Here is a 12,230-nt window from a genome sequence, read left to right on the forward strand (position 1 = left end):
TTGTAGTCAACGAAGGCTAATTAGATAGAGCAGAAATTCACAGAAAACCAGTCCAAAGTGCTAATGGGTTTCCAGCTCGCCGAAGCTAAATTCAGCTCAGACCCAGCAAAAATACAACACCGCCTCAGCCGCCGTCAAACAACCGGCGGCGACGAATCTAGAGCCGAACCGCGGAAGGAATCCATCGTCTTTCCCTCAGTAAATTCCACCAACGGTTCTAAAATTTATCCAGAGTTCTCATCCTAATCCTGATATTCTCAAAATGCAAATAATAATCCTTAAACTTGTCCAGCGTTATCATTCCAGTCCTTAAAACTTATCTGGAGTTCTCATTCCGGTCACGATACTATCAAAATGCACGTAACGGTTCTTAAACTTATCGCACCTCTTTTATTCTGGTTCTTAAACTTGTCCTACAATCTCATCCAGATCCATATACTTCTAAAATATATTATTTATTTAGGAAAACTTTTGCGAATTGTTTCAAATTTGTTTGGATTGCAAATCAAGTTCGATTCCCCCTCAGAGTGGATCCAAAATTTTATGGACAAATCATCACGAGTTGAATGTGAAATTTTTTAAATCTCTAAATAACCCAGAGTCAAATTATTTTTTGTGATTTTTTAGGAGTTTTTAGAGCAAAGTTGTTCATGTTTACAGTGTTTGCAAAATTTTAGAAGAAATTTTTTTTGGAGAAGTTGTTCATGGATCAATTAGCACTGTTGTACATGGATGCTGATTGCTGTCAATGGGCCGGTATTTATAGACGTGTATGGGTCCAGAAAGACTGTAAAAAGACGCGTCTACAACAGACGTGCGTGGCTGGTGTGTTCAATTGTTCAACGTAGGAAGGGTACAGTCCAAAAAAAAGACTGACTGTACAGTACTCCGGCAATCTCCCTTTTTTACTTTTCAGAATTTTAGAACCATCCAAGGGAAAACCATCCTCTGTAGATCACAGGTTTTCCTATGTGTGCACTTGACATAGGACAGGCCATGTTAATAAGAAAATGACGGGTTCGGTCAGTGTAAGTGAACGTGAATGAGTCGGGGAAGGGACCAAGTAGATAAATAGGTAATTTAGGATAGCTCCAGTGTGTGGAGAAAGCGAATCCTAATTGAAAAAAATCAAACAGAATGCAATGTGACGTTTAACCTTTGAATGTTAGAAAGAAAATCGACCTTCAAACAAGAGTCAAACCAAGCCGATTAAAAAACTCAGCGAACACATCTCCTCTGCAAATGCGTACGGAAGAGCCAAGCACCCGGGCAACGGGATTGGCCGGCAGATGAATACATGGGTCCCACGAATCATGCACACGCTGGAGGTATCGAATCAAAGTATTGTTCGTTTGCCGTGGCTGCATCGGTCGGATTGAGGACTCGAGCTGCCCTTAAGGGCTATCAGCCAGTTTGGATTTTCTCCTTGCTGTAAAAGAGTATTTTCTCATACAATTTTTGTGATGTTGTGGAATGACGCAAAACTACAAAAGTAAATTTTGATATATATCTGCAGATAGAGGGGGGAAAAAAGGCAAATTACGGTGAAAGATTTTTTAAAGGAAAATATTAAAAGATAAAAGGTAGTATTCGCCAATTAAAATTGTTCTTTTTCCTCGATAAATGCCATGTTTTCAGGGAAAAAAGGCAATATACATCAATTTGAAGTTGGATGATCAATTCGCCAACTAATTTTATTCCTGTAAGCCAAACACTCATTACCAGAGAACCAAAACTGCCTGATAGGTCGGGAAAAAAATTCATTTCTAGATACTAGAGTAGCAAATGGTCTGGGAGGTAGATTTGTCGCGTGTGACAGCACGCCGCAAGCAGGTTAGAGAAAAATTGTGAGAATATCTTCCTCAATCATTGCATTCACTTGTCTGAATTTTCGTTTGCAACGTGACGGTTTGATTGGTAAGCCTAAGCCCTGACAGTGTAACCGTACATCTGTCCTTCACTTGACAGGGAGTATTGCACGAGGGAAGATATTCTTGCCATTATCAAACTTGACCAGTATTTCGTCCACATAATTTGTTTCCATCAGTAATTTTCTTCAGAGGAAAGTTACAGGGTGCAGCCATCTTCAAACGTGCTCTGTGCTTTTTGCGTCGAGGACCCAAAGTTAGTCAAGTCTGTATAATGACAAATACAAGATACTTGGGCGATGGCCAACGGGGTGATAGCTACTAAAAGGAAAAGAGAAGTGTCCAACGCAATTGATGGTAAAGCACGTTCTCTAAAAGACTAAAAGTTTCCGGGGACAAAATTTGGATTTGCATAACACTATACTAGGCGATCGATTCTGCTTGAGCCTGGTTCATTTCCTCGTCTATTACTACGTGCTAAACCGAAATTCCACACTTCTTGGTAAATAGTCTTTTTACTTGCAGAACTCATTCGTTGATGCATCCTTTCTCGCTACTCGCTGCCATGCTATGTTCCTGAACTTAGCCTGGCTCAGTTAGTTTTCTCATAGTGAAATCTATGTGACTACATGACAGTCTCTCAAAAGTGTTGTGTGCAAACATAGATTTATGGTGGTGAATGTACATACATATATATGAGTGCACTTGTACTTCATCCCGTTAAATACGTCTTCCTTACTGGGCCGCCTTCATTATGGTCTCGTTTTGATCCACGTTTGATGGATGTGAGGTTTTTAGTTCATGATGAGACTCAATTATTGCATACTACGACGCTAGCCCACTCGAAGTATTCTTTTTAGAATATTAGGGTTCATGCCCCCGTCTTTAAAAGACAAAGAGAACGTTTACAGCACAGTTCCTGGGGACTCACACCCACAGTTAACATTTTTCAACCCAAAAAAATGCCTCATACAATTATGAAAGCCGACACAGCATGAGCTAAAGGAATAAAGCACGAACTGAAGATCACCAGCGCTTGTTCAGACCACCAACAGAGAGCAATCCATCTCCCGCACCTGTGCCATCCAGTCTTTTAAGCTCATCGGCGTCTTCTCGGGGTTGATACCCAGGCCCTCGCCGGAGTAGAGCTCCATGGCTATCACCCCTCCAGAATCATTTCTGGTCTTCTTGCCGCAGCAGTCAGTTCTGCCAAATACTCCACGAGGTCCTCCTTCTTGCCGGGCACAGAATTATCCAATTCTGTGCCAGCCTCACCACCCTCATCAGCAAGACTCCCATATTCCTCCATTCTAGGTGCTGAAAACACAAATCATTCCTCAGTTTCCAAATCCCCCAGAGCGCAGCTGAACTGATAATATTCACAGCAGAAAATTTTCTATTGCTGAGCCATTTGGCTCCTATGGATTCAACGAAGTATTAATGGGCCTAAAGCTTGGAACACTTAATTCAACGTAAGCCCACAAGGGTGGACTCCAGTGGGCCGAATCCTCATCCATTGTCGGTTCACCGAAGCACAACACGACTCCTTTTTTATAACCGACCGGCGGCCGAGCTGGAACAGAAGGACCCAGAAACAGAGAGGGCACGGGCTCCCGAGGTCGAGTCGTTGCATCACCTTTCCCCTCCTCCGTCCCCGTCGCTCGCCAGTCGCCTCGCATTCCGTTCGTCGGGCGCGCCGCCAACCAAGGTGACCTCCTCCCTGCTCTCCCCAGGTTAATTCTGTGTTCCGGAGCTTCGATTTGTGGAGGCTTGGGTGATGGGTTCCTCCGTCTCGTGATTGATTTGTGGTAGGTCGTGTTGTGCGGTCGTAACCCCGCCCCGAACCGAGCGGATCTCGGGGTTGTTTGGGGGATTGATGGGTTGGTCTATTGAGGTGGAGAATTTCTGCTCAGATCGAGTGCTGGTAGGTTTGGGGAGGGATGCCGATGCGATGGACTGTGGGTTCGGCGGGTCGATTAGGTCCGGATTGTTCGATTTTGGGGACCCCCGCACCCTCACCCCCCCCCCCCCCCCCCCCCCCCCCCGCTCTCAGGGTTTGGGATTTGACCCGATTCCATATATTGGTTGCCGTGTTTTGTTATCCTCGTGGTGGTGGTTAACGTGGTGCGACTTGGTCTAGTTATCTTCTGACTCATAGAATGATAGACGCTGCGTTCAAATTATATCGAAATTTAGGGATACCAAGGCGATTTTACATCTACAGTTGTAGCATGTGAAATGGTGTACATCGAACTGACCGAGAATTGGGAGTTTGTCCTCATTGAACCAGTTTTAGAAGGTAGCCTCCTCCTGAGAGTTGGGACCTGTTGTTAATCTGCAGAGTTTTGTTTATGGTTATCTGTAGCTCATATAAGAGATATTAGGCAAATTGTTAAGTCTCCTCCAGCTACTGTGTAGGTAAAGTTACGTTTCAGTTATACCATATGCCTTTCTAGCCCAATATAAGACCAAGCAAAGATAGGAATATTTTGGTCCCTTTGGAACCTCATCCTACAATATTTCATTTGATCAACTCTAAACTCTGTGGTTTCTTTCCCTTGCCATTGTTCTATATCTGCCTTTAGTTATGAACCCAAGGACGCCTCCATCAATTAGCTATGTAAAACATCATTTGATTTCATTGTCCGTTCCGCCTCATTAGTTTTCTTATCTTAAGATAGTTCCTTGATCATTCATATAGGTATTATCTTGTTAGATTTGATCATATGTGTTATTTCACTGTTCGAGTCAATATGAACATTACTTGTTGTTGTTGGCCTGTTTGACCTGGATATTTTATAATGGAAAGTTGCAGGTTTGAAAATATTTGGTATCTCTATGATTCTACATACTCAGTGACTGATTGGGACGGTATTATGCTTTGCAGTTCTTTCAGCGAGACCGACTCGTGAAACCCAGTGATCTGTTTGGGGACTAATCAAACTCAACAAGCAAGTTTCATGTCTGATCTCGACGTCCAGCTTCCGTCTGTTTTTGGTATATACTCCCTTTCTCTTTCATTCTTTGTTGTAGCATTTTCTGGTTGGATAACCTACAGATATAGTTGATTTGTCTCTTAAACTGCGATATGCATTTTTTAATGGTGGATATAGGCTACTTACATGGGTGATCCTGACACATGTTTTTATTAATGACTAATGAGGCTATATGCATTCGTGGGTTACTAGGTCTGATGAACTTTGTTATTTCTGTTTTCTTCCAATATAAATAACTTACTTTTACTCATGTGTCCAGTCTGAGTGCCTGAGCGCACTCAGAAGGCAGAAGTTGATAGCTTGATATGTGGTCTATGTAGATCCGTTTGCGGAGGCAAATGCTGAGGACTCCAGTGCTGGTGCTGGATCAAAGGACTATGTGCACGTGCGCGTTCAGCAGCGCAACGGAAGAAAGAGTCTGACAACTGTTCAGGGCTTGAAGAAAGAGTACAGCTATAACAAAATCCTCAAGGATCTCAAAAAGGAGTTCTGCTGCAATGGTACTGTAGTCCAGGACCCAGAGCTAGGCCAGGTAGGAAGTATCACTCGGTCCCCCGTTTGGTTCCGGAGGGCTAAAGTTTAGCCCTGTCACATCAAAGAGAATCTTGTTATTTAGGAGTATTAAATAAAATATGTTTACAGAACTTTTTGCACAGATGGGGGCTAATTCGTGAGACGAATTTAATGAGCCTAATTAATAAATGGTTTGCTAAATTGATGCTACAGTAACTATCCGCTAATTATGGATTAATATACCTCATTAGATTCGTCTCGCAAATTAGCCCAGGATTCTGCAATTAGTTTTGTAATTAGATTTTGTGTAATAATTCTAAATGATAAGATTCTTTTTGATATGACATGGCTAAAGTTTTAGCCCTCTGGGACCAAACACCACCCCTCGGTAGTCAGTAGTCGCTTCCATCAGATTTTAGTTCTCTTATCATCTGAATGTCAAGCTGATCATTCGTCTGCTGTATATTTTACAGGTCATTCAACTGCAAGGTGATCAGCGTAAAAATGTTGCTACTTTCCTAGTCCAGGTAAGTTCCTTAACGGGCACCCGTCTCTGAAGTTGTTTAGTTCACATTCCTTAATCTGACTTCTATATTTTGATTAGGCTGGAATCGCAAAGAAAGAGAGCATCAAGATTCACGGATTTTAGGCAGCAATATATAAATGCTTGTGTGGTATCATATGATACAAGTATTCAAGGTTTCTTTAGCTTGGAAGTCGTAATATCAGTAGTCGTCTGAACCTTTGTGTCACTATTGTATTGAGAAGTCTAGTATTGAATGCAAGTTATCCTGGCAGTATGGTTTGTAAGCGTTACCTGCATGAAAGTATTGTGTCACTCCTATTGAATAACAATAGAGATTGCTGGTTGGGTTCGTTTAATCTTTTCGATCTGTGTTTGTTTACGGTCTTTCGCCTCTCATGTGCTTTCTAATCTGTTTTTTTGGCGTTCGTCGCAAAGTTATTATGTTATGGCCTGGAATCTGTTTATTTTCGTTGGCCGGCTAACGCTTTAACCGGACTGCCGAGCAAACTGGATGTGTTTTGAGAGAACCGGAGACCCTTCAACCCGTGCGCTTGAGACATTGCAGGACCTCACTCTGTAGAGCTCATACTGTCAGCTGATTGCTCAAAGCCACAGTAGAAATGCATAACTAGATTGATTGGGCATTGCATCAAGGTTTGCTCAACACCTGCAAGGCTGCAGCTGCAATTCTTCTGCGCTCAGCCAAACCACCTAAACCTTGCAACGAAGGTCATTTCTTTCCTGATCTATTTTAGCATCAGACTTGAGAAGAGCAAGCTGACGTTTGCTGGGAACAAAACGAAGATCTTGTCCAATAGTACACAGCTAGTCTAATAGATACCCGTACGTGATCCTTATAGCTCGTCGCTAACCGGTTCCTGCGCTGCCGCCCTCCTCATCGCGGGCGCACCTCAGGTGGATCTCGTAGCCGCAGGCGATGCACTGGTACGCCCAGCCCAGCCCCTGCTCCTCGCACTCGCAGCAGACGTAGGGCCCTCCCCCGGACTTCTCCGACACGATGCTGAGCTCGTGGCGGTGCCCCCGGTGGCGCAGCGACTGCGGGAAGCCCTTGGCCGCCTCGTCCTCCGCCTCCTGCAGCAGCCTGATCTGCGCGTCCGTGAACGGGAACGCCATGTCGAAGTAGAGATTCACCAGGTTCCGGCCGTCCCGGGTCACCGTCTTGCCGTCGGGCCCGACCACCACCAGCGTCGGGATCTCCCGCACGTCGAAGTACCTCGCCAGCGCCCGCGACGGCGCGCCATCGTAGGGGAGCGCCAGCCACGGCATGTCGCTGCACGACCGCAGGTAGCCGTCCTCCTCCTTGTCCATGGGGACGTACACGATCTCGAAGTCCTCCGTCTTGCCCTTAAGGCTGCTGTAGATGGCCGCCAGCTTCGCCGTGAACTTCATGCACGGCGCGCACTGGTGCGCCGAGAAGTAGAGGCCCACCGTCTTCCCCACCAGGCTCGAGATCGGGACCTGCAGCCCTTAACCACAGTACGTGAGGCCAACAGCTGGATGGTCGGCGGGCCATCCGGCCATGGATGGAGGATCAATGGCACGGAACGCCAATTGCATCCAAGCTAGCTAACTCATGGGATGCACTGCACCCCTCTAGCTAGCTTGCGTTCTAGAGCATGCACTTTCACTTACCTGTCCGTTGCCACCGGTCACGAACTCTTTCCCCATCCCGTCGATGGAGAAGAGCTTCTCCAGCGTCTGGGACGCGTACTTGCGCTGGTCGTCTGCCTCCAGCTCCGCCACTCTCGCCGCCGTGAACGGGAACGCCCTCTCGCCGTAGCGGTGCACGAGGTCGGCGGCGTCCGGGTGTACGACCTCGCCGCCCGGGGCGAGCACCACCAGGCGCGGGATGCCCTCGACCTGGAACCTCTCGCTGAGGCGCTTCTTGCACTGGAGGTCGCCGAACGGCACGGCCAGCCACGGCATGGTGCGGTGGAACCTCTCGAACGACGGCCGGTCCTCGTCGCACGACACCAGGACCACCTCGAAGCCGGCGCCGCGCCCCTTGAGCTGCTGGTACGCCGCGGCCAGCACCGGGGTGAAGGCCTCGCATCTCGGGTACCAGTTCGCAGCGAAGTAGAGGCCGATGATCTTGCCATCGAGCTCTGCAAAGTGCACCTGTCAAGAAGACATCTTCGATGTTGTCATCATAAAATTCATGTGTGCGGGCGCAACAGAAAAATGGAGACATGGAGATTGAAATTGAAAGGTAAAGATAAAGAATGGCAGCAATGCAAGACCATGTCTGACTAGAAAATAGTGGGCGACATGCCGACACGTCTAGGTTACATAGTAAACGCAATCTGCACGATGCGTTCCTGATTCTCGTCCAGTGTAGGAATACGGGATGAGCTGCTGAACAGTCCTAAAAAGCAAAAAGTGCAGCGCAATTGGTGCCTATATTCTGGTTCGATTTGACGTACAGGTTACAGCATGAAACTTGGAGGTCCCAGCATGAACACGTGTCATGTTGATTAAGCAAGATCTAGAAAAAGATCGGTTTGGTTTGTTGAGCAAAGAGAGATGTTTTGTACGCGTGGATTTGGCACATAGGCGCGTGGCACAATTCTGATGAAACTGGGGCGAGCTTCTCGGTAAAGACTCGCATCAGTGTTTTAATTGTTAAGACCCCTCACCCCTGTGCTGAAACCTTAATAGGAGTAATAAAGTAGACTGTTTGGATAGTCTAGTGAGGCCTTAACTTTGTAGGTTTGTAGAGAAAAAAATTCTCATGGTTCCATTTAGCTGGTGCCTTGTTGAGAACCAATAGAGGCTAAGATACCTCAGATCTTATTACTTAAGGGATTTCAGATTGTCCATACGAGAAGTGTGACAACTTGAAAAGTCCCTCCCTTGTTTTTCTTTGAAAAACAAAAAGATGAGAAGCTTCTAGTTGCTTTAAGCTTTATCTAAAGCTAGCTTAACCACTAGGAGACCAAAGTTTATTACATAGTGTTAAACGCGAAAATTTTAATTTGAAGCCCTCCAAAGTATAGGATCATAATGAACTAGATGGTTATACTTGCATGCCATATAAACATGACTCAAGCATGCATGCTTGATCTCCAGTTCGATTTATTTTTCACCCTTCCATGATTCAAATCCTCAACGAATCAAGGTCCCCCCACGATTTCAACATACTAAAATTCTAACAAGGAGAGAGGTATCTTCTGCAAACATATATCTGATACCGCTTGTAACATTTCTTAGCTGCTGTAGATGAAGGAAACATCACTGAAAAGGAGCGATGAACCTCACTGAAAAGCCAAAGCCAAGGCGCCAAGCAGCTACCAGAAAACAGAGGCTGGAGAGAGAGAACTGAAGCAGAAGAGGAAGAACACGAACTGACTGAAAAGATCGAGCACCTCGTTCCCGGAGGGAGAGACCAGCGAGCCCATGGTCAGCACGGAGCGTATGCCTGCCCCGCCCTCCGGCGCCTCGTCCACCTTCGGAAATCCAGCCATGTCCACTTCCGCTGCTCTTAATTAATCCCGACGCCTTCCCTGTCCCGGCCGGCCAACAGCTACTGGGCTGGAGGCTCGCCGGTGCCTGAGCTGCCGTGCACTCTGCCTCCGTCCTTTCCGCTGTCCGCGACGCCGCAGCAGGGCGCTCTAGGCTACGCTACACCACGCGCCCTCGGCCGGCGCCACAGATATAAATGGCCAGCGCGTCACCGCGAGCCCTTTGGCCTGGGCCTCCCTTCTTTACAGGGGCGTCCCCGTCATTGGTCGGGCCGCTCCCAACCCAAACGCGCGCGCGGCACGTCCCGGCCGTCGCTGTAGGGCGCCGGACATGGCTGAACCGCACCGGTCGGTGCCTTTCAGACGCGGGGGCGAGGGGGCAGCCTGGCGTTGGCGCAGGTGTCGGGCGGAGGGCGGCGCCCGCTGGCTGGCTGCGGAGGGGCCGGGCCGGAACGGAACGGAGCCCACCTTCTCAGCGTGCGGGGGCCGTGCCGTGCGTGTCGAACACGGTGGCGTGGGGGAAAGGGTAAACTGGTCCCTCGTCGTCGAGGTTGGCAATGCAAGATTCTCGGGGACGACGCCACCCGTGGGAAATCGACGTGTGCGTGCCAGCGTAGGGGCGTAGCATAGGCATACTGCAGATAGCATCCCGTACCTGGCGCATCGGCGGGTACGCGTGCGTACGTGACTCGTGAGGCGTAGGCGCGTGGCGAGGGGAACTGATGTGTCTGGCCGTGTGCCTTTTTTTTCCTCGCCGGAAAGCAGTGTAGCGTGAGGGGCACGGGCATTGCCGGGGCTGCTCGATCGCTCGCCCCAATCAAAGCAAGAACTCAAGATGTGCGTGTCCTTGTCGCGCGCACCGACGGCAACGGCATCATCAGCTGGAAACCTCCAGCCTCTCGGTCATTCCGCGCGGTAGGGCTATCCTTTAGCTGCCCCCAAGCATCACGTCAGTCGGCCCACCATGGCCCATTTCTGCCCTGTCGTCCTCGGCTTCCTTCTTCCTCTTTAAGCTCCTTCCTCTCTCTCTCTACCTAGTTCTGTTTGTCGTGACCTCGCACCACGCCTCGCCGCTGATGGCTCGCCGTGCGCCGCCGCCTAGCCGACCTCCCAACATCTTCTCTAGATGCAGGGAGGGAAGAAGCCCCCCACTCCCCCCCCCCCCCCCAAAACCCTGGACGCTAAAGAACACGCCGCCGCTACAAACAAAGTGGCAGCATTCTCCTGTGGCAAATTGACTGAAAAGAAGGCGGCAGGAGATGAGAATGAGATTAGGAGTTCGCGGCTTTCTTCTAGGATGCCACCGCGTCTCATGACGCATGATTGGTGCTCGGATTGGGATAGATGATAGATGCCGCGGTTGCAGTTGCATTCCGTGGCCTGAACTCTGAAGCAATGATTCAACGCCAATGGCATGGCCGGCGAGACTTGCTTTTGGCCGTCTCTGCTGTCCTGGTACACGTTGCCCAGCCGTCGTCTCTGGCAGCAGTACAAGCACAAGAGACAGCAGAGGGTGTCTCTGTTTGCTCGATGGGCTATGGCTCTACGTCTATTCACCTCCATTCAAAACGTTTATTTGCTGTTTTTTCTTTTCTTTTCTTTTTTCAGATCGTTTGGTTGCATATGCGTGCTCTCAGAGAATCTGCCAGTCAATGGATTGAGCCCCCTTCTCCTTTGCCGTCAAAAAGATCCACACAACTCCCATACCAACACGTCGACAGGTAACCGGTTCACCAACGGCTTGCAGATGGATAGGATTGATAGATAAATTCCATGCTCCAATCAGCCAGGTGGCGCCCCTGCTCCCCACACTTGTCGCCTACACAGAGGACGAGCACACGCGATGAACTCTTTAAGTCTTGTGGCGGACGCAACCACCGCGAGGCCGGGCGGGAGGCCTCCTCACCTGCCCTGCCAACCAGAAGGGGCACCTCCGTCCCCGCGCAGCCACACACAGCTCAGGGCCGCCGCGCGACGCGAGCTGACTAGCTGGCTAGCACTGTAGGAACAAGGCGGCCAACGGCCGGACCCGAACTCGGAACACCAACCTGATCGGCCTCATCCTGACGCGTCACGTCTCGGCTTGAATGCCCCCGGACCATGGGTCCATGACACGTACCACCACGCTGCGCGCGCGCAGGGGCGGGGCCAAGAACCCCGCCGCGGGTCCGAGCAGCCGTCGCTTTCGCTGAGGCGTCGCGCTGTCCCTGCGACTCTGCCAGCGAGGGGCGGGGGCACGCTGAGCTGCAGCTGCTTGCTTGCCCGGAACGTCTGGTGAGCTCTCGTGCCGTCGGCTCGTGACGGGCCGCTGCCCCTGCGCCGGCGGCGGCGCGGCTGTCTCCTGTTGCGCGCCCTGCCTTTCCGTCCTCCTTTTCTCCCAGGCGGAGACAGGTGTGTGGTGCGTGCTCGGCCAGGCGCGGGGTGGTGTGAGACGTGCGAACTGATGCGGTGCTGATCCGCTCGCGTCCGCGGACGGTTCACGGCACGGGAGGAGACAGGCGAGACGGGGCATCCGCATCGGCGACTCCGGGGAGGCGCGTGGACGGACCGGAGCTTTCGCAAAGGCGTACGAGTTGCATATGCTCCCGGTGCTACGACTGCGACTCGATCGGTGGCTCTCGACAGGTGGTGTGGCGGTAGGCGTGTGCGGTTTGGCCAACCAACTGCTTGGTCACGAATTTTTTTCGGAGCTCGTAGGATTTTTTTTTCTTCTCAGGATCAGAAAACATTTTTTTGAAAAAGAGAAAACAAATGTTGTGATTGTTGATAAGGACCCTGCGATCGCTTTGTGTTCCTTCTAGAGTTTGTGTTTTTGTTCTTGTCAGAAGGTGTTGTGCGCATCATA

General features: G+C 49.5%; 2 protein-coding genes across 4 annotated transcripts; one reads left to right on the top strand and one right to left on the bottom strand.

Moving 5' to 3' along the window:
- Positions 1-3,447: 3,447 nt before the first annotated feature.
- LOC112891560 (protein translation factor SUI1 homolog) lies at positions 3,448-6,265 on the top strand. 2 transcript variants are annotated; one of them, XM_025958454.1, is made up of 5 exons: positions 3,448-3,576; positions 4,756-4,865; positions 5,185-5,396; positions 5,851-5,904; positions 5,982-6,265. In XM_025958454.1, exons 2-5 carry the CDS (start codon positions 4,829-4,831, stop codon positions 6,024-6,026), a joined length of 348 nt encoding a protein of 115 aa, XP_025814239.1. In that variant the 5' UTR covers positions 3,448-3,576; positions 4,756-4,828; the 3' UTR covers positions 6,027-6,265. The 2 variants fall into 2 exon arrangements, with proteins under 2 accessions (XP_025814239.1, XP_025814240.1); XM_025958455.1 differs by having other exon boundaries at positions 3,463-3,601.
- A 244-nt stretch (positions 6,266-6,509) lies between these two features.
- LOC112891559 (probable nucleoredoxin 2) lies at positions 6,510-9,660 on the bottom strand. Of its 2 annotated transcripts, none has more exons than XM_025958452.1 (3): positions 9,274-9,660; positions 7,557-8,042; positions 6,510-7,390 (listed from the first exon to the last, which is right to left on the bottom strand). In XM_025958452.1, the coding sequence occupies exons 1-3, from the start codon at positions 9,386-9,388 to the stop codon at positions 6,771-6,773; spliced, it is 1,221 nt and encodes a 406-aa protein (XP_025814237.1). In that variant the 5' UTR covers positions 9,389-9,660; the 3' UTR covers positions 6,510-6,770. The 2 variants fall into 2 exon arrangements, with proteins under 2 accessions (XP_025814237.1, XP_025814238.1); XM_025958453.1 differs by having other exon boundaries at positions 6,510-7,382; positions 9,290-9,634.
- Positions 9,661-12,230: the final 2,570 nt, after the last annotated feature.

This window comes from Panicum hallii, chromosome 5, assembly GCF_002211085.1.
Source record: "Panicum hallii strain FIL2 chromosome 5, PHallii_v3.1, whole genome shotgun sequence".
NCBI lineage: Eukaryota > Viridiplantae > Streptophyta > Magnoliopsida > Poales > Poaceae > Panicum > Panicum hallii.